The 23,792-nt window shown below is 43.9% G+C and overlaps 2 protein-coding genes across 4 annotated transcripts in view; one reads left to right on the plus strand and one right to left on the minus strand.

The window, feature by feature from the left end:
* On the plus strand, nucleotides 1-16,722 carry PDIA6 (protein disulfide isomerase family A member 6). Its single transcript, XM_054821585.1, has 13 exons — nucleotides 1-134; nucleotides 2,801-2,942; nucleotides 4,310-4,367; nucleotides 5,119-5,245; nucleotides 5,487-5,593; nucleotides 7,039-7,172; nucleotides 7,570-7,684; nucleotides 9,450-9,590; nucleotides 10,793-10,877; nucleotides 10,973-11,045; nucleotides 12,163-12,321; nucleotides 14,273-14,369; nucleotides 15,114-16,722. The coding sequence occupies exons 1-13, from the start codon at nucleotides 101-103 to the stop codon at nucleotides 15,180-15,182; spliced, it is 1,341 nt and encodes a 446-aa protein (XP_054677560.1). The 5' UTR covers nucleotides 1-100; the 3' UTR covers nucleotides 15,183-16,722.
* Nucleotides 16,639-23,792, minus strand: part of ATP6V1C2 (ATPase H+ transporting V1 subunit C2) — a 21,122-nt gene continuing 13,968 nt past the window's right edge. For all 3 annotated transcript variants that reach the window (XM_054821586.1, XM_054821589.1, XM_054821587.1), the window contains exons 7-13: nucleotides 21,990-22,088; nucleotides 20,799-20,867; nucleotides 19,767-19,859; nucleotides 19,247-19,340; nucleotides 18,403-18,500; nucleotides 17,889-18,018; nucleotides 16,639-17,030 (exon numbers count right to left, since the gene is read on the minus strand). In XM_054821586.1, coding sequence (XP_054677561.1) covers nucleotides 16,935-17,030; nucleotides 17,889-18,018; nucleotides 18,403-18,500; nucleotides 19,247-19,340; nucleotides 19,767-19,859; nucleotides 20,799-20,867; nucleotides 21,990-22,088 — 679 coding nt within the window. In that variant the 3' untranslated portion in view covers nucleotides 16,639-16,934. The remainder of the gene's footprint in view (nucleotides 17,031-17,888; nucleotides 18,019-18,402; nucleotides 18,501-19,246; nucleotides 19,341-19,766; nucleotides 19,860-20,798; nucleotides 20,868-21,989; nucleotides 22,089-23,792) is intronic.

The raw sequence follows: 23,792 nt of genomic DNA on the forward strand, positions 1-23,792 counted from the left end.
CGCCAATGGGCGGCGGCCACGGCAGGGAACGCGCGGCGCGTGGGCTGGGGGCGGGGCAGGCAGGCTCTAGTAGCGGCGGCCGAGGAAGCAGGGGGCAGCCATGGGGGCGCGTGCCGTGGGCCGTCTTTGGTGGGGTAGGAGCTGCGGGCGGCGGGGCTGGGACTGGGGGCGGCGGCGGCGGGCTGTGGCTTCTCTCTTCTCAGGTCCTGCCGGGGGTGTGGGCCCGTCGTGGCGGGAGGGGGCTGAGCACCGGGCTGAGCGGCTGGCCGCCCGCTGGGGACAGGCTCGGAGCCGCCGTGCGCCCTTCTCCCGCTCGGGGAGGGGCGAGGGCTCTAGGCCGTGCGGGCCGCTCTCCACGGTGGCCGGGGGCGGGTGACTCGTGGGGTGGGGGGGCAGCGGTTGCCGGTTGGGGCCGCTGTGCGGCTTGCGGGGGGAGGGGGAGATGCGCCCAGCACCGTCCCCGATTGCTCGGTAGGTTACCGAAACGCAGGTAGACGGCCTAAAGATCCCAGCAGCAACAACAAAAGCTAAAGAAAACAGTGCTTATATCTCACCCTAATAATAAAAAGGAACCGCTTTAATTTCCAGTTAGCGGTGATGTTTTACTTGCCTGGCTGCCCTGACCTAGGAGTTGGTGCTGTAAGGGCAGTAAGAAAGTAATGAGTGAAGACAAAAGGAGGAGTCCGTGGGGAGTTGTACTTCCTCTTTCCCTCCCCCTGCTGCTGCTGGGTCTTCTGTGCCAAATAAATGGGTGAACAGGTTCACCAGTCCCTCTCGGACCCCTCTATAGAAATACCCAAGGCACAGATGACACTGCACAGGGCCGAAAGGGGAAGGCTCTCACTCACCCAGTGCCCATGTGCAGGGATGAGCGATTTTCAGCTCACCGAGCTCTGCTGCAGAAGGTGTGGGTATTTTAAGGAGGAAGTTCACAGGATCATCATTACTTTTCTGTAGCAAAAGCTTTTCTTTACAGCTCTTCAGCTTTACAACTTGTTTTTTTGATGGCTTGGATGCTTGTAGAAAAATGATCTTTTTATTTACTGAAGGTGAATTAAGCCTTGAATATTTCACTGCAGAAAGGAGAATTATGCTTCCAGTTCATGAGTCATAGTTTTAAAAAAAATGCAGTAATACCTAATTAGGGTGATTTCACCATGTTTGTGAGTTCTTTTTAGCAGGTGTTTTTGCATAAGCTAGAACTTCTCTATTTGAAGTGACAGAAATGGCTGAGTGAACTCTGTTCAGCTTAGAATATATTCTGCCCCAGATATCTTTAGGTGATGTCAAACTATGCTGATTTCAATTTAATGGTCTCATTCCATCTAGAGAAGGGTTTCTGTCTTGAGAGTGGCTGTAACATTCAAGTAGCTTTTTGCATCCTTGTTTTCTGACTCTGCCCCAGTGGCAACTGGTACTGTAGGTCACTGTAACATGCTGTGACAGCCACAGATTGCCTTGGAAGTCAGTTGACCAGCACTGATGAAGTGTTGCTTGTGTGTGGGCATAATGAAGGGAGAGAGCCAATCTAATGTGTAAATCTGGTGGTGGAAACCAGCTAGGATCACCCCAAAAGAAAGGGATTGTGTCCTAGGGGTAGAAGAAGCCATCTGGGGGAGTGGTGTGACGGACAGGGCACAGGGTTGCAGTGTGGCAATTCAGTCCTGATCTCTGGTTGAGTAACCTGGAAGATATTATTTCAGCTTCCTTCACCTGCAGAATACGTTTAACGAAACTGGGGATTTTTTGAGCAGGACTGATAAAGCGTAGGTGTTGCTGTGCAGTCTGTGTACCTTGTGCCATAGAGTTTCTACATCACTGAACTGTATCTTTCCCACACCCTCAGTCTTGAGAGAGAATGTACAGTTTCCTTTTCAAGTTATTAACTACTCACAGCAAAGCTATTTCTTGCCTAGTTCTGACTTCGATGTCTGAGGTCTTACTCCCCTGTCTCTGGTGGATTAAGAGAAGTCTTTTGCTATTTGTTATAGAGATGTGTGTTGTCTTTCAAGCCATCTCTTAATCTCTGACTAGGTAGAAGGAAGGATTACAAAGATTTATGTGCAAAGTCTCAAGCAACAATTACATCCAGAAGTGACCACAAGTATGAGGTCTTTCTTAAGAGAAAGCAACTTCCTTGTACCTTTTAATGATTTTTTTTTTTAGCATTCTAAGAGTGCTTCACTTGTTAACCAGATTTAGTTGTTCTCCAGTGTATTGCTAGAGAGAGATATTAATGGTAGACTAAGATCCTCATGAGCAAGAATGAAGGAGCTCCTTACACTACCAGTGCATCAAGTGTTGGCCCTAAAATCAGTGTAGCTGTACTAAGTCTAGCTGGGACAGTCCTGCATTATGTAATCCTGTCAAAGATGTGTCTGAGTGCCTGCTGTGCAAGAGGTGTGGGCAATTGGCTTAGCAGTTCTTATGAGAAAGGAACTGAAATAAAATGTAGCTGATCATGGGGATCTGTGGGGAAATTCTGCTGATCTTGTACCAGTACTAGTTAGGGTGGCAGCTTTGACAAAATGTGCTCTGAGGCACCAGAGGAGGATTGGCATAACTCCAGCTAGCCTTAGGCACAGAGAATATATTATATGATCCTGTGGAATCATGATTTAAGTGAGGATGGGAAGCATGTCTCTTGCCTTAACTTTCTTTTTTCTGGTCAAACTGGAATCCCTTTCCTTCTTTTTTTTTTCCTCCTGATTTTCAGAGGGTGGGAAGATGATTTAGCCATGGCAACAGGAGAATCATAAGTGTTCTGCAGGAGTGCTGATTGCTTTGCTTTTTGTTCTAGGCACAGTGAGCTGCACGTTATTCCTGGCAGTTAATGGTTTATATTCAGCCAGTGATGATGTGATAGAGCTAACACCAACTAACTTCAACAAGGAAGTCATTCAGAGTGAGAGCCTGTGGCTTGTGGAGTTCTATGCCCCATGGTAAGAATTACAGCTGTGTACTTGCTTGCTCTTGTCATGGAGGAGTAGCATACTGATCTGGTGCTGATCAGTCCAAGGTTTCATTCGGTTGGTGGTGGTACTGTTCTTGGTGTGATGGCCTTATGACTAGCAAAATAGCTGTAGTTGGGGTTCCTGTTTTAAATATCCTCACCAGGGAAAAAAGCAGGAATTGTTACATGGAGGAGATAAGGGTTAATGGGTACAAGTTACTCCTGGGGAGATTCCGATTGTGAAAAACTTTCCTGTTGTGTCCAGTGAGAACAATCCACCATTGGAATAATCCCCCCCAGGGAAGTAGTGGATTCCCCAACACGGGACACTTTCAAGGTTCAGCTGGACAGACTGCTGGGCCATTTTGTCTAGACAGTGCTTTTGCCATGAAAAGTTGGACCAGATGATCCTCGAGGTCCCTTCTGACCTGGTGTTCTATAATTCTATGGAAATCTTATATGCTATTTTACTACTTAATTTTTTCTACTGAAATTAGTATTAAAAATGACTGATCAAAGTGCAATAGGGGAGAAGGCCCCTCACTTCTGTCTTTCTGAACCTGATTCTGCTGTAAAAGCACAGTTTTCAGTTGAGAAATAATGCATCTTAATTTAGCAACTGTATCTCCCATTGTGCTAATGTCCGCAACATATTCCATCTTAGCACAAATCCTCTATGCTGTTGCCATCCAAAGCTCCACATTCTGGAGGAGGGGGCCTTTCATTGCAACAGCCTGACTGTGTCCGGACTGAGAGGTTTAGGGGAAAGCTTGCTGTGCCTCTTCTAGTGTTATTGCAGCTTTATGGGCAACAGGCAGCTTTACTGAACAATGGCAATAAAGTGTAGAACAGCTATGTGTAAATTGGCAGCTCCTCTTTTCCTACAGACTTGTGATGCTGTGATTATACACCAGTTGCCAGTCAACTGTTGGTCTGCTCCCCCAGACACCTCCAGGAGATGTTGTGCCACAAGTTCTTGCTAGTTAAGTTATCTGTACAACAATTTTTCCAGGCCTCATCACAGGGCAAATTTACCCTGGAACAAGCAGACTAGTGTGCAAATCTGGATTTTGGTGCTCACATTTGTGTGTTAGGAAAGCCAGGTAGCTTTTGAGATGTATGCATATGTATGTGTTTATATAATAATACGGAGAGTTTTTCTTCAGAAGTCTGAGTGATGATGTGATGTTGTGGCATAGCCTCTTCTCCTCCTCATGAGTAGACCTTCAGTCTCTGTTTGCTGCAAGTGGCTGTTCTGTAATTGCAAACCCAACAAGGCTGTTCTGTACTTTGTGAAATAGTTACCAGATCTGCAAGTCAATTACTCTGTTGTTGTTTTGTTTTTTTTTCTAAAAGGTGTGGTCATTGTCAAAGACTAACCCCTGAGTGGAAGAAAGCAGCGACAGCATTAAAAGTAAGTTCAACTTTTCAAATATGCTTGTGGCAGTAGATTGAGGAGAGTTTGGCTGTTTGCCATCTGCCTTGGGAATACGGAGGTATGGTTTGGTCCCCAAAACCATCTCACTTGTCCAGCCAGAGAAGTGGCCAATCAGAGGCGCCTGAAGTTGGGATTTTTGCGGGTTTTTTCTTCTTTTTTTTTTTTTTTTTAAAGAAGCCATTGAATTGTAGAGGAAGCAAGTCAGTTTTGTCCCTGTGAATTCCCATTACGGTTTCCAGGGCTGTTTTTCACAGCACCAGAAGACATTAGAATCCAGCCGTCCCCCAAAATAGCATGTTTCTCTTTTCTTCCTCGCTGTCCTGTCACCTGCGCCTGAAGTAAAAGAACAGCATGAACTGAATATACGAACACAGCTTTGTAAGCTGTTGGTGATGTGTATTTCTTTCATTACAGAAAACTTGGTCATGTAATGATTTGCTGAAGTCTTGCCTATGTAAAATATATTCCCCTTATTAAAAATAATAATAAAAAACCCAAACAAAAAAAAAACCCAAGCAACTTAAAATGTAGTTTGTCAGGAGGAGGAAAGAAATGGACATATATGGTGTTCTGTAGTTTAATGCTTCTCAGGGGATAACACCTCTCTTCTGGTGACTGTTTTCTTACCCTCCTAATAACTCTCTCTTTCTCTCCAGCACATACAGAGTATAAAATGTGTTAAATCACCATAGAAGTTTTGTCTTAGTTTTTCTTTTTATTTCCCCAGGGTGTAGTGAAGGTAGGTGCAGTAGATGCAGATAAGCATCAGTCCTTGGGTGGACAGTATGGAGTCAGAGGATTTCCAACTATCAAGATATTTGGAGCCAACAAAAACAAAGCAGAGGATTATCAGGGTAAATGTGATGCTCTTTCATGTGTTGCATGCCTGAAAAATTCTCTGAGTACAGTAATTATGGTAGCTGTTAATGCTGTCTTGTGTGATGTTTCCTTCCTGTCTAGTGCTTGTAGTAACTGAGACAGATGGGTGGGACTTGTTTGACCAAATTGTACATGTCTTAGTATGGGCTAACAGTCCAGGGACCTACCTTAAACTGGCCTTTTGATGCTTTAAACACTCATTTTGCTGTGTTGCAGGTGGCAGGACAAGTGATGCCATTGTCGATGCTGCTCTAAGTGCTCTTCGGTCCCTGGTGAAAGACCGTCTCAGTGGTAGAAGTGGAGGATATAGTTCTGGAAAACAGGTATTTGAGGGAATGTGTAGGTTTGTTTTCAACTGGAGGCTGTCCTGTACAGGAGATCAGGGCTTGTGTTCCTGACTGTTTACAGAACTGTTGAAGTTGGAAGGGACCTCTGGAGGTTGTCTAGTCCAGCCCCTTGCCCAGTGTAGGGTCAACTAAAGCAGATTGATTGCTCAGGGCTTTGTCTGTTCAAGTTGTATCTCCAAGGACTGAGACTACACAGACAGCACCTCTTTGGGCAGCCTGTTCCAGTATTTGACCACCCTCACAGTAGAAAACTTCACTTATGTTTAAATATAATTCATGTATTTCAACTTATACCCTTACTTTTTGTTCTGTCACTGGGCATTGCAGAGAAAAATCTTTGTTTTCTTTACTCCCCTACTGTTGGGTATTTATATACATGGATAGGATCCACACTGAGGCTTCTCTCTTTCCAGCTGAGCAATCCCAGCTTTCTTAACCTCTCATTGAATGTCAGATGCTCAAAGCCCTTAATGAGCTTTGACCCTCAGCTGGACTTGCTTCAGTGTGCGTGCCTCTTCTACTGGGCAGCCCAGAACTGGACCCAGCACTCCAGGTGTTTGACATGGTACTGAGCAGAAAGATCACCTCCCTGGACCTGCTGACAATTCTCTGCCTAAAGCAGTTCAGGAGGCTGTTGGCCGCCTTTGCCACAGGGGTGCGTTGCTGGCTCATGTTCAGTTTGTCCACCAGGACCCCAGGTCCCTCTCTGAAAAGCTGCTTTCCAGTTAGTCAGTCCCCAGCATGTACTGGTACATTGGGGTTATTTATCCCCAGGTGCAAGACTTTGCATCTCTCTTTGAATTTGGAGGTCCCTGTTAGCCCCATTCTCCAACTGGTTGAAGTACCATTTGCCTAGTCCTAGTCTAAGCTACATGGATGAGGTTTTTTAATTTGGTAGTGTTCTTCTGAAGTTGGCTTGCTGGATATCACCCTGAAGGTAAATTGAAAAGATTCTGGCTCCTACTACTGTTTCTGAATCATGGAGCAAGAACACTCCCAACACCCTCAGGTTGGCCAGATAGAAGACCTGGGTGGATTGTACCCTGTAGTGTGTATTGCACTCACATGTTTGTTTTGTCTGGAAACTGGGGCACAGTGGGGTTGGGGGGGTTGGAGAGCACTTTGTTCTTGAACAGATCAGAGCATGAAGGACTGAGGAAGTTTTCCCACATTATCTCGTTAGTTTGTTCTGATTTTTTTTTTTTTAAGATAAGGTTCACTTTCTGTTTCTTGAAAGCACTGTGGGAGTAGGCTGTGTTTATTGTCAGTTCTAAAATGGGAAAGTTGTATGACCTAGCACTGCCTGTTTTGTATCTCATTCAAATAAAGACCATTTGGTACAACATGACACACAGGAGATGGCTTGTGTGGGAAACCAGTTTTGGTTACTACTTATGTGAGGGTCTGTTTGTTTCTTACAGGGCCGAGAGAGTGGAGGTGGAGATAAGAAGGATGTGATTGAGCTGACTGATGACAGCTTTGATAAGAACGTCATAAACAGTGACGATGTGTGGATGGTGGAGTTTTATGCCCCATGGTGTGGGCACTGCAAAAAGTAAATGAGGTTTTTCTTTGACAATTCAATTCCCATGAGTGCTTGTTTTTATGCAATACCCTTAATCCCCTAAGGGGACCTTGCATCAGAAATGGGATTTTCAGTAAGGTGTTCTAACAAATCTGGGCTTCTCCTGCTTAGGGCACCTTGGTGCTGCTCTAGCTGCACTCCTCCTCAGTAAAATTCCCAGTTACCAGTGGAAATAAGATCCAGAAGTTATATTAACCTTTTCATTCCTTCAGATGCAGGACTTCTGTCTCATTTGGAGTAACCCTCCTAGTTGTCACTCTCTGCAGAGAACTTTTTTCCTGAGTAGAGTATGCTGCAGAATGTTGGAATGTGGTATACTTTTGCTAGCTGTAAGAGCTGAAGAGCACTCATACTCTTTGTTTTTCAGCTTGGAGCCAGAATGGGCAGCTGCTGCCACTGAGGTGAAGGAACAAACAAAGGGAAAAGTAAAGCTGGCTGCAGTAGATGCAACAGTCAATCAGATGCTGGCAGGCCGATACGGGGTGAGTGTGCTCTGTAATGGTTACAATTTCGTTTCCATCTCTAGTAAGTCAGTGTTGTGGTTTAGCGCCAGCAAGCAGCTAAGCACCACGCAGCTGCTTGCTCACTCCCCTCTGGCACGATCGGGGAGAGAATCAGAAGAGTGAAAGTGAGGAAGACTTGTGGGCTGAGATAAAGACAGTTTAATAGGTAAAGCAAAAGCTGCTCATGCAAGCAAAGCAAAACAAGGAATTCATTCACTACTTCCCATCAGCAGGCAGGTGTTTGGCCATCTCCAGGAAAGCAGGGCTCCATCACGCATAACAGTTACTTGGGAAGACAAACGCCATCACTCCGAACAGTCCCCCCTTCCTTCTTCTTCCCCCAGCTTTACACACTGAGCATGATGTCATATGGTGTGGAATATCCCTTTGGTCAGTTGGGGTCAGCTGTCCTGGCTGTGTCCCCTCCCAACTCCTTGTGCACCCCCAGCCTACTTGCTGGTGGGGTGGTGTGAGGAGCAGAAAAGGCCTTGGCTCTGTGTGAGCACTGCTCGGCAGTAACAAAAACATCCCTGTGTTATCAACACTCTTCTCAGCACCAATCCAAAACACAGCCCCATACTAGCTACTATGAAGATGAATTCTACCCCAATCAAATCCAGCACATTCTTCACCCCTTATTCCATACCATTTACACCACGCTCAGGTACCACACTATTCAGTACAACCTCGTTAACCACCACCCCCTTCCTATCCTTTGATGTAGTACACAGATATCATTCCCTTAGTCTATAGACCACCCCTATAAAATGTCTCTTAAATGTCCGCTGATACTGAGTTTATTTAGTCCATGACAAAGCTAACACAGTAGATTTCCCTTTAATGCTTACTGAACTGTTCCCTAATCTGGTACCACTTAAATGTTTTGTGCTAAAAATAATGTTAAATGACACATACCACTTTTCCATAAATAATTTATTCCTGAATGTCAGTAACAATATAAATAAATGGGGTGAGGGGAAAGGAATGAATCTGGATGTTGCTGATTAAACAGGCTTTTTATTTCCATAAGGTCTTGTATAGCTTTATCATCTGAAATGAGAGGTCTGTCTTTTCAGACTGTTTATATGCTGGCTGAGCATCTCCAGAACACACATGTACCTGTATCACACATGTACCTGTATATCTTGGAGCCAGTTATCAGGAATCAATCCAACAATTTAGCTGCCCAGATCAGCTATGCTGTGGGCCCAAAGTGAACTGATATTCTTTAATTTTTAATAACAGTACAGGGAGCTTACAGTGTGCTGCTTTGTGCACATGGCTGGCATGTTGTACATGTGCACGTGGCTGGCAGTCAGCAGGAAGACTGAACAAGTTTTGCTGGAGGTGCAGCAGAGGGAGCTTAAGGTCCATTTGTTGCCATGTAGGCACAGTGCTGTCTCGGGAAACTAATGTCTTACGAAATACAATGAGTCAAGATGATCTTCTAGGTACTTAAGCCTGCAGTGCTTGGTGCATCTAAACTGAGATGAAACTATGGCTGATTCATCAGGCCTAAAACTTGAAACAGTGTTTTAGCATATGTTAGCCTTGTTTTTGAATTGTTGCACAAGTAGGAAACTACAAAATTGGTCCAGTTCGGTCATAACATGCTGTGAGACTCGACTGATGTAGATGTTAAATCTTTTCTTCCCTTTCTCTTAATCTAGAACACATTAGAGTAGCAGATAACTTCCACCATAAATAATCAGATTTGAGTTGATGACTTAAACTTCTCTTGCAGATTCGTGGATTTCCCACAATTAAAATCTTCCAGAAAGGAGAAGACCCTGTTGATTATGATGGTAGCAGAACTAGATCTGATATAATTGCTCGTGCTCTGGATCTATTTTCGGATAATGCCCCACCACCTGAGCTCCTGGAGGTACCTCTACATCAGTTTCTCAGATTGCTTTTCTGTCATATCCTTCGCAGCAATTCTTACAGGACTATATTCATTGTAAATAAAACAGCCTAAGTGTGCTGCTTGCATACTGTTTTGCAGCAGAATGTCAAGGATGACAAGTCTGATCATTCAGCTTTCTGTTATTTAATTTTTACTGTGAATTTGTTGACTGAAAGATTTATCAGAATTGGTGCAGTGAAGGCACTGACTGGATGGTACCAGGGTGTCTGAGTCCTCTTGAGGAGTGAGTGAAAAAGTTGGGTTCTGTGCCCCATCTTTTTTCTTACAAGAGGGCAGGGTTTTGTCATTTGTAAGCCGTCCACTAGAAGTTGCTTGATGACTGATCTTCTTGCTTTCTGTCCAAAAAAACCTCCACTCTCTGTATGGTGACTTCTAGTTTCAGCTTGATGTTGGTGGATTTGAAATAGTGATCAGTTGTCTTTAAAGTGGGGTGCATGCAAGACAATCTGTTGGTGTGCAGGAAGAAAAAAACTGTACCATTAATATTCTTTTTTATTTATTTTAAAATGGTGTTTATTTCACCTTTGTCATCCTTTTAAAATGTCTATTTTCTGTATGCCTTATGTACATAACACTAGTACAGTAGTACATGTGTATATAATTGATACACATATATTGGGGCTGCGTGCTTAGAAATTTTTTTACTGGTAGCAGTGCACAATCAAAGTTTGGAGATCACTGATGTAGATAAATGGCTTGCTTCCTTTTTAAGGTAGATCACACAAAACATACTGCTCTATTAATGTTGATTAAATGTCCTCATCTTCAAGTGCTGCACCCTGCTGGCTCTCCTTATGCTAGCAGTACCATGAATGAAACCTACTGGTTTCATATGTATAGGTCTGGGGGTGCTGTTTCCAGCCCTGGTCTAAGGACAGTGACTTCGAGCAAGAAGTAACATCTTTCTGTGCTCTCTGTAAGCTTCCTTTACTGCTTACTTTCCTGTTGCTGCAAGTCTCAGCAGAAGACTTTGTGAACTCTTTTATTTAGTCTTGTGTTGGGGGGACCAGTGAAGTGGGAGAGGCTTGTAAGCTGTTGTGTCAAGTTGTTTCCATGCTTATTACCTTGTAATATGGAGTTGATAGGCTGTTGGAGGGAAGTGCAGTCACAGCTGGGTAACCAAGTCTTACCCTTACTGACTTTCTGTTGCTTTCTTCTAGATAATTAGTGAAGATGTTCTGAAGAGTACCTGTGATGCTCATCAGCTCTGCATCATTTCTGTCCTGCCTCATATTCTTGACACAGGTGTATATATAGAAGCAAGCAGATTTCTGTATGAATTTGTCGCTTAAAGCATGTAGTTGTGTTTTTTAACTTGTCCAATTCTGTCTAACAAACAGGAGCTTCAGGGAGGAATTCTTACCTGGATGTCATGTTAAAAATGGCTGAAAAATACAAAAAGAAAATGTGGGGGTAAGTGTCGTTGAAGACAGGTTGTCTTGGAAAAGATGTGAGCATTTTTAGAAGTAACAGGATAGAATTTGGATGATAATGATTTATCTGCAGATAAGAGTTGTTCCTTCTTCAGGATAGTATATCTTGATATTTCACTAACTACTGCAGGAGGGGATGTTGTGGCTTTAGAATAAACTGCTGATTTTTTTTTTTTCATTTCATCCACCTTGTTTACAAGTGGTATCTAAGTGCTAATGAAATCAAACTAAGCATCTTTTACTCTTGTCCTGAATGCCAGTGTAACTATTGAATTCTCAAAAAAAAAAAAAAAAAGTAAATAGCAGTTTACTAACAGACTTAATCATGTTTTCATCTACTTTCAAAGCAGCAGGCTGGCAGGTGTTGCCTTTCCTCTTCCTCCTCTCAAGTGGAGGTTAGAATCTCTGGGAAGTGAGAGTTGTTCTGACACACTGACTGCTGTGAAAAGGTGGCAAAATGGCATTAAAGTCCGTTGCGGGGGGAAATGCTGAGATTGGCCTATTCCAGAGGTTCCTCAGGGGACTTGTTAAGGGTTAGAGGAACTGAGATCTGACCAGTGAGGAACTAATACTGAGTGAAATAGTGGTCTTGCAGTCTTTGGCCAGAAATCCTCTACAGTGGGATTTGAGCAGTACTTTGTCTTGTTTGGATCTGTGACTTGAGCCATTTTAAACCTTGCTTAATGTAAGCTAAAGTGCAGCTATTTGTGTTGGTAACATAGTTTTTTTTCCCTGGACTATCATAGAATCATAGAATGGTTTGGGTTGGAAGGGACCTTAAAGATCATCTAGTTCCAACCCCCCTGCTGCGGGCAGGGACACCCTCCACTGTCTTGCCTGGTTAGGCCTTCTGATCCAGCTTTCGGTGGCTGCGAGTGTGGGGCTGGCCCAGAGGTGCTGTTCAGGCAGTGCTTTCTTCCGCTACATTGGTTTGAGATTGGTATCCTGCTATTCCTTGCTGAGTTCAGTAACATTTGATGCTGTCAAGGGCAGTTCAGAGCCCAGCTTGAACTCTGCAGGGTTGCAGGATATGTGTGATGATAATGATTGTAGTGCTTATCCTAAGTATTAATTTTCTATTTTATCTTTTCCTTAAGGTGGCTGTGGACAGAAGCAGGTGCTCAGTCAGATCTTGAGAGCTCTTTGGGGATTGGAGGCTTTGGGTATCCAGCAATGGCAGCCATTAATGCTCGGAAGATGAAATTTGCCCTTTTGAAAGGATCGTTCAGTGAGCAAGGGATTAATGAGTTTCTCAGGTATGAAGTCTTCATAAATGACTTCTATCTTTCTGGGGCTTTGACTCTTTAGACCAAAATCAGGCTCTCTTGGATCAGACAAGACTTGCACATTAAGAGAATTAAGATGATGAGCATTCACTGGAGTAAGGGAATGATTTCAGTGAGGATTGCAACTAATAAAGCAGTCTCTGCCTTTTTGTGATGGATAGAATCAAGAAGTTGGATATCTAGACTTAAATGGTAGTTTTAGCACAACTTTTGAAAAGTTTGAAAACACAAGTGAGCTTTGATCTTGAAAAATTCTGGTTCTCTGGTAACTCGAGATTAATGGGATTGGTAATCAATACTATTTAATTCAAATCGTGTGTTCAGATTAGTAATTGTAAAGTTCTCGGTTTGGGGAATCTAAATGGGTGCTGTTGAGGTTCTGTATGTTGCTTTTCATCTTTCTGGTTCAGTCTGGTCCTGTCTTCCCCTTTGCCATTCCCATGGCATTTCATAAACTGATTGGGGGAGCTGAAGCAATCCATCCAAAAAATCATAGTGCTCTGCTCAGCTCGGGTTCCCTGAAACCACCTCTTGTGTAGCTGGGCAAGAGCCAGTGCTGAGAAGAATTAAATGGGAAAAGGAAATAGGGAAGAGGACAGAAAGCGGCAGCAGCACTGAAACAGCATCTTAAACTGTTACTCAAGCATGGTCAAAGTGAAAATTCTGCTTTTGGGTAAAACACCAGCTGCCATAAGGTGTGTAAGAGCCTTTGAGAACTTGCATTTGCAGTGTTATTTCCATGTCCTTGCTTGGAGAATGACAAAGGACAGTCAGAATTGCAAAAGGAAGTACAAGTGTGTCTCCCCACCTCACCATTAATTGAACCGTCTTCCTGCTGGATTAATGGAAACAGTGCTATATTCTCTACCTGTCTAAGTGATCAGACTTTCTTAATGCCAAAAAGGGAATATTCTCAGACCATCAAGTAAAATACAGGATTCGGATGTAAGAAGAGTAATACCAGACAGTTTGTAGTAATGCATGTGAGAGAAACGTCTGCCTTTCTCACACATGGCAAATTTTCTTAGCTTATAAAATCCATCTTAGTGAAGCCTCTCCTTGTGAGGGTGGATGGTGCTTCCAGGACACAACAGCCAACTTCACAGTTTATATTGTTTTCAATAATTGGTAGGTGTTGTCTTACTACAAAGCAATACTTGCTGGAATAATCTCTTGCTTGACACTTCAGCTGAGCTGTACTGCCTAGAGAAAGTAGTACAATCGCAGTTGCTGTAGCTGGCTGTTAACTCAGTTTGCTGTATGCAGCTTTTGTAATCTACTAGGCAGTCTCAACAGTGGTGACAAAAGTAAGGAAACAAGCACTGTGAAGAGCATAAAAATTACAGACTCTGCCTAGGAAGGAATGCTTAGTTTTATTTGCCTCTGAAAGAATGCAAAGGGATTAGCTCTTCAGGATTTTAATGTTAGGCTTTTTGAGCAAGCCTAACTAGCAGATGCAAGATGGGGGTGTCTCAAAGCAGAACTGGTTACCTCGTTGTACCCACTGTAACCTGTGGAGGCTTAGAGTCTGCTAAAGAAATCGCTAGCTATTTCAAGTAACGGTTGCAGGTGATTTCTGAAATGGAATTGTAGACTCCTCTTGGAGTTGCCTAAAGTGATACATAACATACCTGTTAAAGGGGCTGTTTGTTCGTGAGTGTTACAAGGGGTGCTGCTGAAATATGAAGCAGTGTAGCTCACATAGTTTATCTCTTTGGATCCAATTGTAAATTCACAATGCTGCTTTAAGGGCTCTTTTTAATGTTCTCCTTCTCAGTTAGAAAAGCTTTTGCTCCCAGACAGTTTAGATTTGCTTCAAGAGATGCAAGCAGATTTCAAAGTTAACTTCCTTTTATCTGAAGCAAGCCTTGTTCCAGGTGGATGGAAACTGGAGAAATTAATTTTTACTTTTTTTTCTCAGGGAACTGTCTGTTGGTCGTGGCTCTACAGCACCGGTGGGTGGTGGAGCTTTCCCTAAAATTCATTCAGTTGAACCTTGGGATGGCAAAGATGGTGAGGTAAGAGCACTTGTAGAGATGGAGTACCTATGATTTGCTAGGTTCAGAAGTGACTGGATAGAGTAACTAAGAACTGGCAATGTGAAAATTCTTGTTCTTCAGAGATTGTGGCAAGCTGTGGTGATGGTTTCTCATTATGTAAATTTTGCCACCAGACCAAACACCAGATTTGTTGTCTGACATTGTGGACAGATACTGCTCCTGCCTAGCTGTTAGGATGTAATCTGAAAGTTAAATCCCTTGAGGCTGAAACATGTTATTCTCCATGCTGAGTAAGGGAGGTGGTAGTGTGTGCATTCAAGGCCTGAATGTTTGTGGAGACTTTGGTTCTGCAATATGCTGACCTTAACATCAAAGTCTTAATGTCAGAGTTTGTAAGGTAAAGCCTGTGTACTAACACAGTGATCGAGTATGTTCTTAAGGTTCAACATTGCCGTAAAAAACGAAAGTTACTATAATCCTTTGATCTACTTCAGATGGGATTAAAATATAGAATATAGTAGCAGCTTTGTTACATAGTTTATCTGTATTTGTCTTTATCTGGACTATTTTTATTAATAGAAAACAACCTTCTAGTCTAAACTCTGATAATTTGTTCTGTGCTTAGTACACTTTGAGTTTTTATGAATGAAACATGACAGGTGGGAGTTTTATTCTCAGCATGAAGTAAGCATCTTCCAAAGTCAGTGGTGTCCAGGGTTAAATGCTTCTAAACGTGTGCTCAAAACCTTCCCTTTTTCACAGCTTCCAGTTGAAGATGATATTGATCTTAGTGATGTGGATTTGGATGACTGGGAGAAAGATGAGCTGTGAGATCTTCAGGAAACCTCTTTTCTTGGGAGAGTTTGTGCAGCAGTTTGCAGCCTGGTTCACAATCAGATGGATATTCCCGTGGCCTTTTTATGGAGAAATAGCACGTGACACACTGTGCTATCTGATGCACTGCAGCAGTGAACTGTACACATCTCAAGAAAACATTGCAGAAATTCTATGAATTGTCATAACCAGTAAACTTGATTGTATTCTGTGTAACAAATATTTTGAGGACAACATGGATATTTCTTTGGAACATCTTGGGTTTTATTTTGTTGATAGTGTGCTGTTTGAGTGTTATTGGAGGCTGTTAGTGTAACCAATTTTAAATGTGATATTTTTTCATGGAGGTGGAACCTGGTCAGCTTCTGTTTCAATTAAAGAATAAACCAGAATATTTTTGACACACACTGTTAGTCTTGTATAGAGTAACAAAGGTGCCCATGATAAAAGGTATCTTATTTTGGATGACTCTTGAAAAATGAACGGTAGAATAGAGAGGCCAGTGCAGAGGGAGAGTCCTAAACCACCCCCTTGCTGTGAACGATCTTGACAGTTTGGCCCAAAGCCTGATTAGACAGACAATCTTGGTTTAAATGCTCTTTAGTCTTCCTTTTCCTATTCCTTCTCAGGGGCTTTCTCTTTTTGTGCCAGACTTTAAGATCATTAATGCAACAGAAGAGGGGTTGCTGCTGCAGTGGGAGACACTGGGAGCTGTTGGTCTTTTCCCCAGGATGAGCAGTAAAGCTAATCCCCATTTTAGGGCATGAGGATTTCCAGGTGCTAATAGAAAAACACCACGGTGCTGTCTCCAGCGAATTGGATCTAGTATCTCCTCACTTTCCATCTGGCATTGTTTTGATTTGAAATTGCTATTTCCTTGGAAGGGGAATTGGGAATAGGGATGGTTGCTGCTGCTTTTTTAATAAATATATCATTATTTTATTGCTCTCCATGTCTTGTGTATCAAGGTCTAGTGAAGTGATCAGCTTGTTTATAAATAAGGAATGAAAGAACTGAAATTTCCCCTCCTTTCAAGGAAATAACTTAATTCGGATATTTGTCACCTGGTGTTGGTAAGAGATCGCCTATAGCTCATCCCTATGGAAGGTGGTGTAAGAACCATCAGTAACCAACTGCAACTTGACTGCTGATGTGGTGCAGGAAATGCGCTCCCACTCTAACTCCTCCCAGCAGATGAGATCTGATGGAACTGTTCTTACTGAAATGTCTTCACAAAAACTAAACTTATGAGTACTTGGGACTGTAAGTCACACTACAGTAAGTTCCACAGCAGTTTTGAGGATCTTTCTTCTTTAGCTTTTTTTTTAATTAAAAAAAAAAAAAAAAACTTTGGGTTTTGCTCTGATGCTTTCTACTTCTCTGGGTTTTTTTTAAGTTTGCTTTGTTAGAAAAACAGGACTGTGCACATCTAGTAGATCCGTTAGCCACCACACACTTTTTAAATGGTTTTATTTCAAGTCCAGTAGATAGTCCATCTTTGTAACTTCCCCAAAAAAAAATAAATACTACCATAGTACCTTCTGCCTCTGGAATATGTTTTTGTAAAATTATGAACAAGAGACGCTTATATTGAAGTCACTGTAAAAATTACTGGAAGTGGTAGGAAGATGTTATACAATTACTCTGCTACAGCATCTGCATTTTAATTTTACTTTGAGCAGCTAAAGATTATTTTCCTGTAACATTACGGTCTTGAAAATCAATAGATGAAGCTGGAGCAATTTTTCTTTAACTGCAGTCAAGAAGACTGAGGTCAATCTTGAAATAGACATAAGGATAGTAGTCTTGGTTACTCAGTTGTAAACCAGGGATGTCCATGCCAGGCTGCAAAAGGAAACAGTATGACTTTAGTACCAGTAAACAAACTGTTGCACAGTTCCAAGCTACAGTGGATTGCTTTTGTGTTTGTGTTCCAGGGGTGGAATGGAGTTTTGTATTTGCTGTGCTTAAGATGAGGAATTTACCAGTGAGGATCTGGTGTTTGCCTGGTGTTTTCAGGCTGCCTCTTGCAGTTGGCATTGAGTATTCATGCTCAGCTGCAACTTTATGAACATGGAGCATTTTTGTGTGCTTCAGCTCGAAAGCAATTAACTTTCTCCTCCCTTCAAGCACTGGGAATCTTATGCTTGCTGCTTTTAGGCTGTTTTAATGCTTACTGATTTATCCCAAATCATTTGTGCGCTTAAGATATGGGGAGGGAGAAAGCAAGTACTGCTGCTTGCTGAAGGCCTAGGTTGAGGTATTCAGTCAATGACAACCTTTTACAGGGATGGAGGTGTCAGTCCTGACGTTTATTCTGAATTCATTTTTCTTGCGTGTGTTGATCTGAATATTTATAGAAGACTTGAAGCTTTCTATGTCGAGGAACTGACATAATTGACCAGACCTGTTTCAGTCCAGTAGCTGTAAACATCAGATGCTTCAACAGAAAATGTAAGCAATCTCTATGCATCTCCATCATAATCTGAGCCTACCTGTCACCCTAATCCAGGGATTAGAGCTGCAGCCAGGGATTCACAGATTGGTAGGAGTTGGAAGGGACCTCTAGAGATCATCTAGTCCAACCCCCCTAGCACTGCAAGGTGTGAGGAGTTGTTTGCTCTGAGCCCTGGACTGTGACAGTGTTCATTTGGCTAAACCAAGACAAACTGCAGCCTGTGCAGTCATGGTTCACATACATACATCCATTATACTTGCTGCTGCAACTTCATCCAGGTGTTTGAAGACCACGTTTAGGACGTCTCTCAGGCGTTTTACAGACTTCCTGTTTGGCTGCAGCAGCATTGCTTGGAAATTCACTGGGAGGCCATACCTTGAACACAACAATGCGCACGGTCACCTGCTGGGAAGGGGCACACCTTTTCACTCCTGCCCTTCTCCCTCATCAGTCTCCTGGCACGCTAGCTGCATGTGAGTTGCAGAAACAATTGCAGTGGTGGTGTGCTGCTGCTTTATCTGAAAGCATCTTCTTTTTGAAGCCAAATGTCAACTAGTGTCTTTCTGTTTTCTGCTTCCCTGTAAGTACCCCCAAAGAACTGTTTTTCATCAACTTTGTACATCACCTTTTTTGTGGTCATCTGTATTGTCTCCTGTGAGCTGCTGGAGCATGTAGGGGATGTTCCCTCCCATGAAGGAACTGCTGTACATTTTGACTTCTACAGGAATCTCTGCTGGCACTGAATGTTTATCCACTTACCTCAGAACAGATTCAACAAAAACTCTTAAGGCTTTCATGTGAATCCAAGCCACAAATGCTTCACTGAAGTTCACTTTCAGCCAGCGCAGTAATGGGCCCTGTGAGAACAGATGCGGCAGTATTGTGATCCCCTCACCACGTGAGGTGGCTCCACAGCTAACGTGAGTGAGCCATCAAGGGCTGCTAAGATAGAATCATAGAATGGTTTGGGTTGGAAGGGACCTTAAAGATAATCTAGTTCCAAGCCCCCTGCCATGGGCAGGGACACCCTCCACTAGACCACGTTGCCCAAAGCCCCATCCAACCTGGCCTTGAACACCTCCAGAGATGGGGCATCCACAACCGCTCTGGGTAACTCATTCCTGTGTCTCACCACCCTCACAGGGAAGAATTTCTTTCTAACATCTAATCTAAATCTACGCTCTTTTAGTTTAAACCCATTACCCCTTGTCCTGTCACTCCCTGATAAACAGTCCCTCACCATCTTTCCTGTAGGCCCCTTTAGGTACTGGAAGGCTGCTATAAGGTCTCCTCGGAGCCTTCTCTTCTCCAGGCTGAACAACCCCACCTCTCTCAGCCTGTCCTCATAGGAGAGGTGCTCCAGCCCTTCGATCATCTTCTGCCTGATACTCCTCAGGCAGTCTGCTAGTGGCTCCCAGTTTATCAGAAACTCAACTGACCTTGGGCAAATCGTCTTATGTATCCCAAGCCTCGGTTTTCTGGGCTAAATGGAGCTCACAGGACTCTGTTGCAACCATAAAGCCATTTCTGAGTGAGAGGAGCTTAGGCATGCCAGTAGCAACAGCTGTCATTACGTGGGCCGTCAACTTGATGTGCTACTTACATATTGTTGTTTCTTATCAGAAGCTAATTTCATCAGCTCTTCCTTTTCACATTTCAGTTCTTTCTCATCAAAATAAAATTCTCGAACCATGAACCTACAATTGAATGACATTTGCTCTCACAAGCCATAGTCCAAGCAATATGCATACTCATTTTTTTTCCTCTGGAGAAGCAGGTATGGGATATTTGGAAGTTGCTAACCATTTAACCAGTTAAAGTATGTGGAAGGTGGGAGTTGGAGTCGCTCCCAGAAAGCAAGCTTCGTGCTGTCAGTAGCACGAGAGCAGGAAGGACAATTCCAGGATCTGTAGTTTGGCACTTGAGAACAGGATGACTGTGTCTGCTGCCACAGCTCCTTCCCACCCTGCCTTCTCCATGGCTTTAGGGCCAGCAGCAGCCCAAACAGTAAAGAAGTCCTAAAAAAGTGATGGGATTCAGCTGCACTGCATGCAGAACAAGCCTCACCTTATCCTCACCATCTGCTTGCTAGCCTGCTCTGCCAAGCACGCGGTGCTTCTTACCTGTTCTCCCTGGCTTTAGCCTTGAAGTCGTCCATCACTTTTCTAAATAGGGTCACTGTGAAGAGTCCTCCCTCTGCATCCTCAGCAATCATTCTGTGGGAGGGAAATCCACTGCTGTGATTTGATATGGCAACCCCTCATGCCTTATTACCTTCCTCTTGCAGGTTTGGGGCGTTTTTTTGCTATTTTTCATTTATGATACTGAACAACACCCTGCTTTTCAAGAACTGAAACAAGGAATACTTTACTAGCATTGGCCATGCTACCTCCAGTGGAAAACTCCCGAGTTAAGTTCCTGAACCCATCGTAGCACACACACATTCTGCCTGCCTGATTTTCAATGTTTCCTGGTAACGTTCCCCCACTTCCCATGCACTTGTGTGTTTGAGACAGGCAGTAGCACATAGCTTTCTTCTTTCCCTGTGCTTTCCACTTCTTCCATTTCTGATGATAGCACTGTCACCTCTGGTGCCCTGGATTGGACTTCATGGTCTGCGTGAGCTGAGCAGTGGAGTATTTAATTCCTAGGAAGGATTTTTTACTCCCGGTGGAAGGAGAAGTTAATACAGCATTTGCTAATGCAAACGATGGTATACTGAATTATCCTATTCTACAGCAGGAAGCAATGAAAGATGCAAAAATAGTGTTTGATCTTTGTAAAAAGTAGCTTCCATGAAGTTGTATGTGATTGCATGTGTCTGAATTATGCCTGGATTACTGTAACAAATTGTTTGTCTGTTTTACATAAAAAAGCAAAGGCCATAATTGAAAGTAGAAAGAACTAGATTACTGGAAAAGGGAACAACAAGCTAACTGTAAAAAAACAGTGATGGTTTTTTTTTTTCATCTGCACTTCCCTTCAACAGAGTCATTTCTGATTTCAGTTGAGAATGAGATTGGATAAATGTTTATGTTAACATGGAGCCCATGCATTAGACAAGAGATTCTTTCCAGGATCCAGCAATTTGAGGGGCTGCAATGTGGCAGGGATCTCCAAAACAAACAGGGACCTTAATCTGGAATTTCACTTACTTGGTAGAGCGAGGCACTACCATATCGGAGAGGGATTCATAGGTCTTCTGCCACTGTACATAGCTTGACCTTTGAGCAACACAAAACATAGCACAGTAAATAAATACTATATAGTAGAAAGCAAATGTGTTGATAAACATAGTTAATTAAGCTAATGGCTTAGGGTAGAAGGGTTGGAGCTCTTTGTGCTGGGTTATGTGATTAAGATTTATTGTCTCTCCTATGCTTTCCTCTCCTAGTCACCAGCTAGGGAGATGTTTCCCCCAACACTGCACCCTCAATCCTCACTTTGGGTCTTGGCATGAGGAAGGGCCCAGAGCAAGAACCTGATGGTGGGAAGAATGTGGCTTTTGGCATGTATTTCCAGGCTGCAACACAGCGTCCCATGGTCCAGGACCCCTGCATGAGCTGCCCTGGTCCATGGGTAGGTGTGGTCCGTCTGCTATGTGCAATCTGGTCTGGTGCTACACTGCAAACACGGCAAGTGCCAGCACCGGGAGAAAGGGGCCAAGGGGACAGTAAGAGTTTGCAAAGCAAGGAGTCTGTTTATAGGGGGAATCTGAAAGAATGTGCAGATAATAAACTCAACAAACTTACCTCAGATAGCTTTTCGTAACATGGTTTTCACTGACAGAAAAATGATGGTACTGTATGTGTGTGTGTGTGTTGGGGCAGGGCTATCCAGAGATGAAAAGTTTTGTGTGGGCTTCTGAGGACATTGTGTAACTTCACAACTGATGGTGATGACAGTCATCCTACATGCAGGGACTTACATGGCTATACATGGCCATATACATGGCTATATGTGGCCACGGATGCACGGCCAGCAGAGGCCTAGTGAGTTTGACAGGTCTAATTCCTTTCATAAAGTGGCTAAGCTCCAGTAAGAATCTGTTTTTCTCTTTTTTAACTCATACTATTCCTACCAGAAGACTCTTTGAGAACGCACTCTGTAACCATTAAAAACCTACATCCCGATTCTGTCCTGCTCTGTGTTCGGAGCAGTCTTTGTCTCTTTCTTTCATGCCAGCACCACCCTTGGCAGCAACTGCTCTTTGCTAACAGCTCCACCGGTGCCCCAGCCACGGCACTGGTGAGCTGCCCCAACCTGACCCAGCATCGCCTGAATCCGGTGCTTCAGCCTGAAACTCAATGCCGCATTGAGCGCGTCCGCACACGCTATTGCCTTACTTTGGCACCACGACGAGCAGCGTGATAAGATACTCGGAATTCAGAACAAAGTCTTCTTTATGCACAATGTCTGCTAGGGTCCGAGTCAGCAGATTTCCCCTACGGTGAAGAAGACAAAGAAAAAATAACATTAGCAGGAACCCAGCGGGAGCACACTGGAGGTATTGTGCTGTGGGTGTAACTGGTAACAGTGTATATGGGGGTAGAAGGTGGCCAGGAAGGAGGTGGCTAAAGGACACGTCTACACTTCTAAAATGACCATTTAGTTATTTTTACTGCAACTAATACTAATGGCAGAATATTGGTGACAAGCACTAGGCTAGTTTACATCCTTTAGGTGAAATTACACCATTCTTCTGCTATTGTTTCTACAATAAGGGCATAGATGCTTGCAAAGAGCACATCTGAAGTCACCACCTCACTCCCAGTCACTGGGCATCTTGTGGGAGGCATCTGCTTGCCTGTTGAGCTGCCTGTGTGACCACACTTCAGTCAGAGTAAGCAATGTTGTATGGACCTAAGCCATCAGAACAACCCTGGCATGCTGGGACTGCCGTGGACAAGCACAGCTGAAGGACAGTGGGAGCAGCAGTCTCGTGTGCAGGTGGGACCTGCAGGACTGGGTCTCTTCACAGCCTAAGCCCACTTGATCACATTAAGTCCCACTGGTGCTGCACACCTAGTAAGTGCGGGTGGCTGTGGCTGGCTGGGCATGGCTGGTAGGCACTAAGTGTGTGTGGAATGAGAGCAGCTGCCTCCCCGTCACTGGGCAGGAGTGAAGAAGAAGAACCAGTAGTTTTTGGTTTGAGATTCACTGTGCCAGTCTAAACATTAATTAACTGGCCAGTAACATTTGATGTTTGTTCAACCCAAGCTAGCTGGCACTGGTAGACACCAGAGATGCCAGCATTTAAAGGTGGACAGTGAGAGGAAGATAGGTGTGGACCACAAGGTCTCTATTCTTCTCCCTCATACCTTGCTGAAGGACTGGCACTGCTCATGTTCCCCACACAGAACTTCTGCCTCTCTCCAGGTGATTAAAGCTGATGTGGGAGCTGGAGAGATGCTGCAGGACTGGGCTGGGAACACAAATGGTGCCAAGAAAAGGGAAATGGGACCTAATGTCCCCTTGTCCTGCCATCCATGATTATCCACATGCACACAGCCTGACACAAATGTGTCTTAACACCATCTATGTTGAGCTGGAAGCACAGGCCAGTGGTGCTGGCTGGTGGTGAGGCATGGACACAGGAACTCAGGAGAGAGAGGGGAAGACGTAACTGCCATACGGCTCTGCTGACCCTCATGGGCACTGCAGTCCCCAGGTTGAGCAGGTCTCCATGAGGGATAGCTTTTTTTTTTTTTACAAAGTCATCCTGAACCACCACCTGGAAGTATTTTTTCCTATGGTTTCTGGTTGGATTCAGCAGAGTTGGTGCCAGGCATGCTCATTGTAGTTCCACATTCAGAACAAAATTCCAGCCACCCTGGAGTTCGGTTTGAGCCCCTGTGAGCCCATCTTCCTTGGGTAGGGGCTGGTCTCTCGGCAGGCTGCCCGCCTGGCTGGCTTCAGTGCCAGTGAAGCGAGGACCTACCTACCTGTGTCCTGTGCCCAGAGCAAGGGCCCTGGGTAAGAGTGGCACATATGAGCATGTGTTGGGCGAGGGCTTGCACAGCATCCTCTAGGTTGCTCTAAAAGTACTACTTACGGGAATTTAGTGTTCTCCTCAGTGGTACTCTGCAGAAAATCCAGATATCAGCATTGACATAGGTAGAGAGCATAAGAAGTTGAAGAGAGGAGAG

This window comes from Grus americana, chromosome 3 (assembly GCF_028858705.1).
Source record: "Grus americana isolate bGruAme1 chromosome 3, bGruAme1.mat, whole genome shotgun sequence".
NCBI classification, from domain to species: domain Eukaryota; kingdom Metazoa; phylum Chordata; class Aves; order Gruiformes; family Gruidae; genus Grus; species Grus americana.

What these genes read in the sequence shown, in the direction of transcription:
- PDIA6 (XM_054821585.1), top strand. Translation starts at nt 101, where the DNA reads ATGGGGGCGCGTGCCGTGGGCCGTCTTTGGTGGG. An exon ending in CAAAGCAGAGGATTATCAGG is followed by an intron (nt 5,246 to 5,486) that starts GTAAATGTGATG and finishes GCTGTGTTGCAG; the next exon opens with GTGGCAGGACAAGTGATGCC. An exon ending in TGCTGGCAGGCCGATACGGG is followed by an intron (nt 7,685 to 9,449) that starts GTGAGTGTGCTC and finishes CTTCTCTTGCAG; the next exon opens with ATTCGTGGATTTCCCACAAT.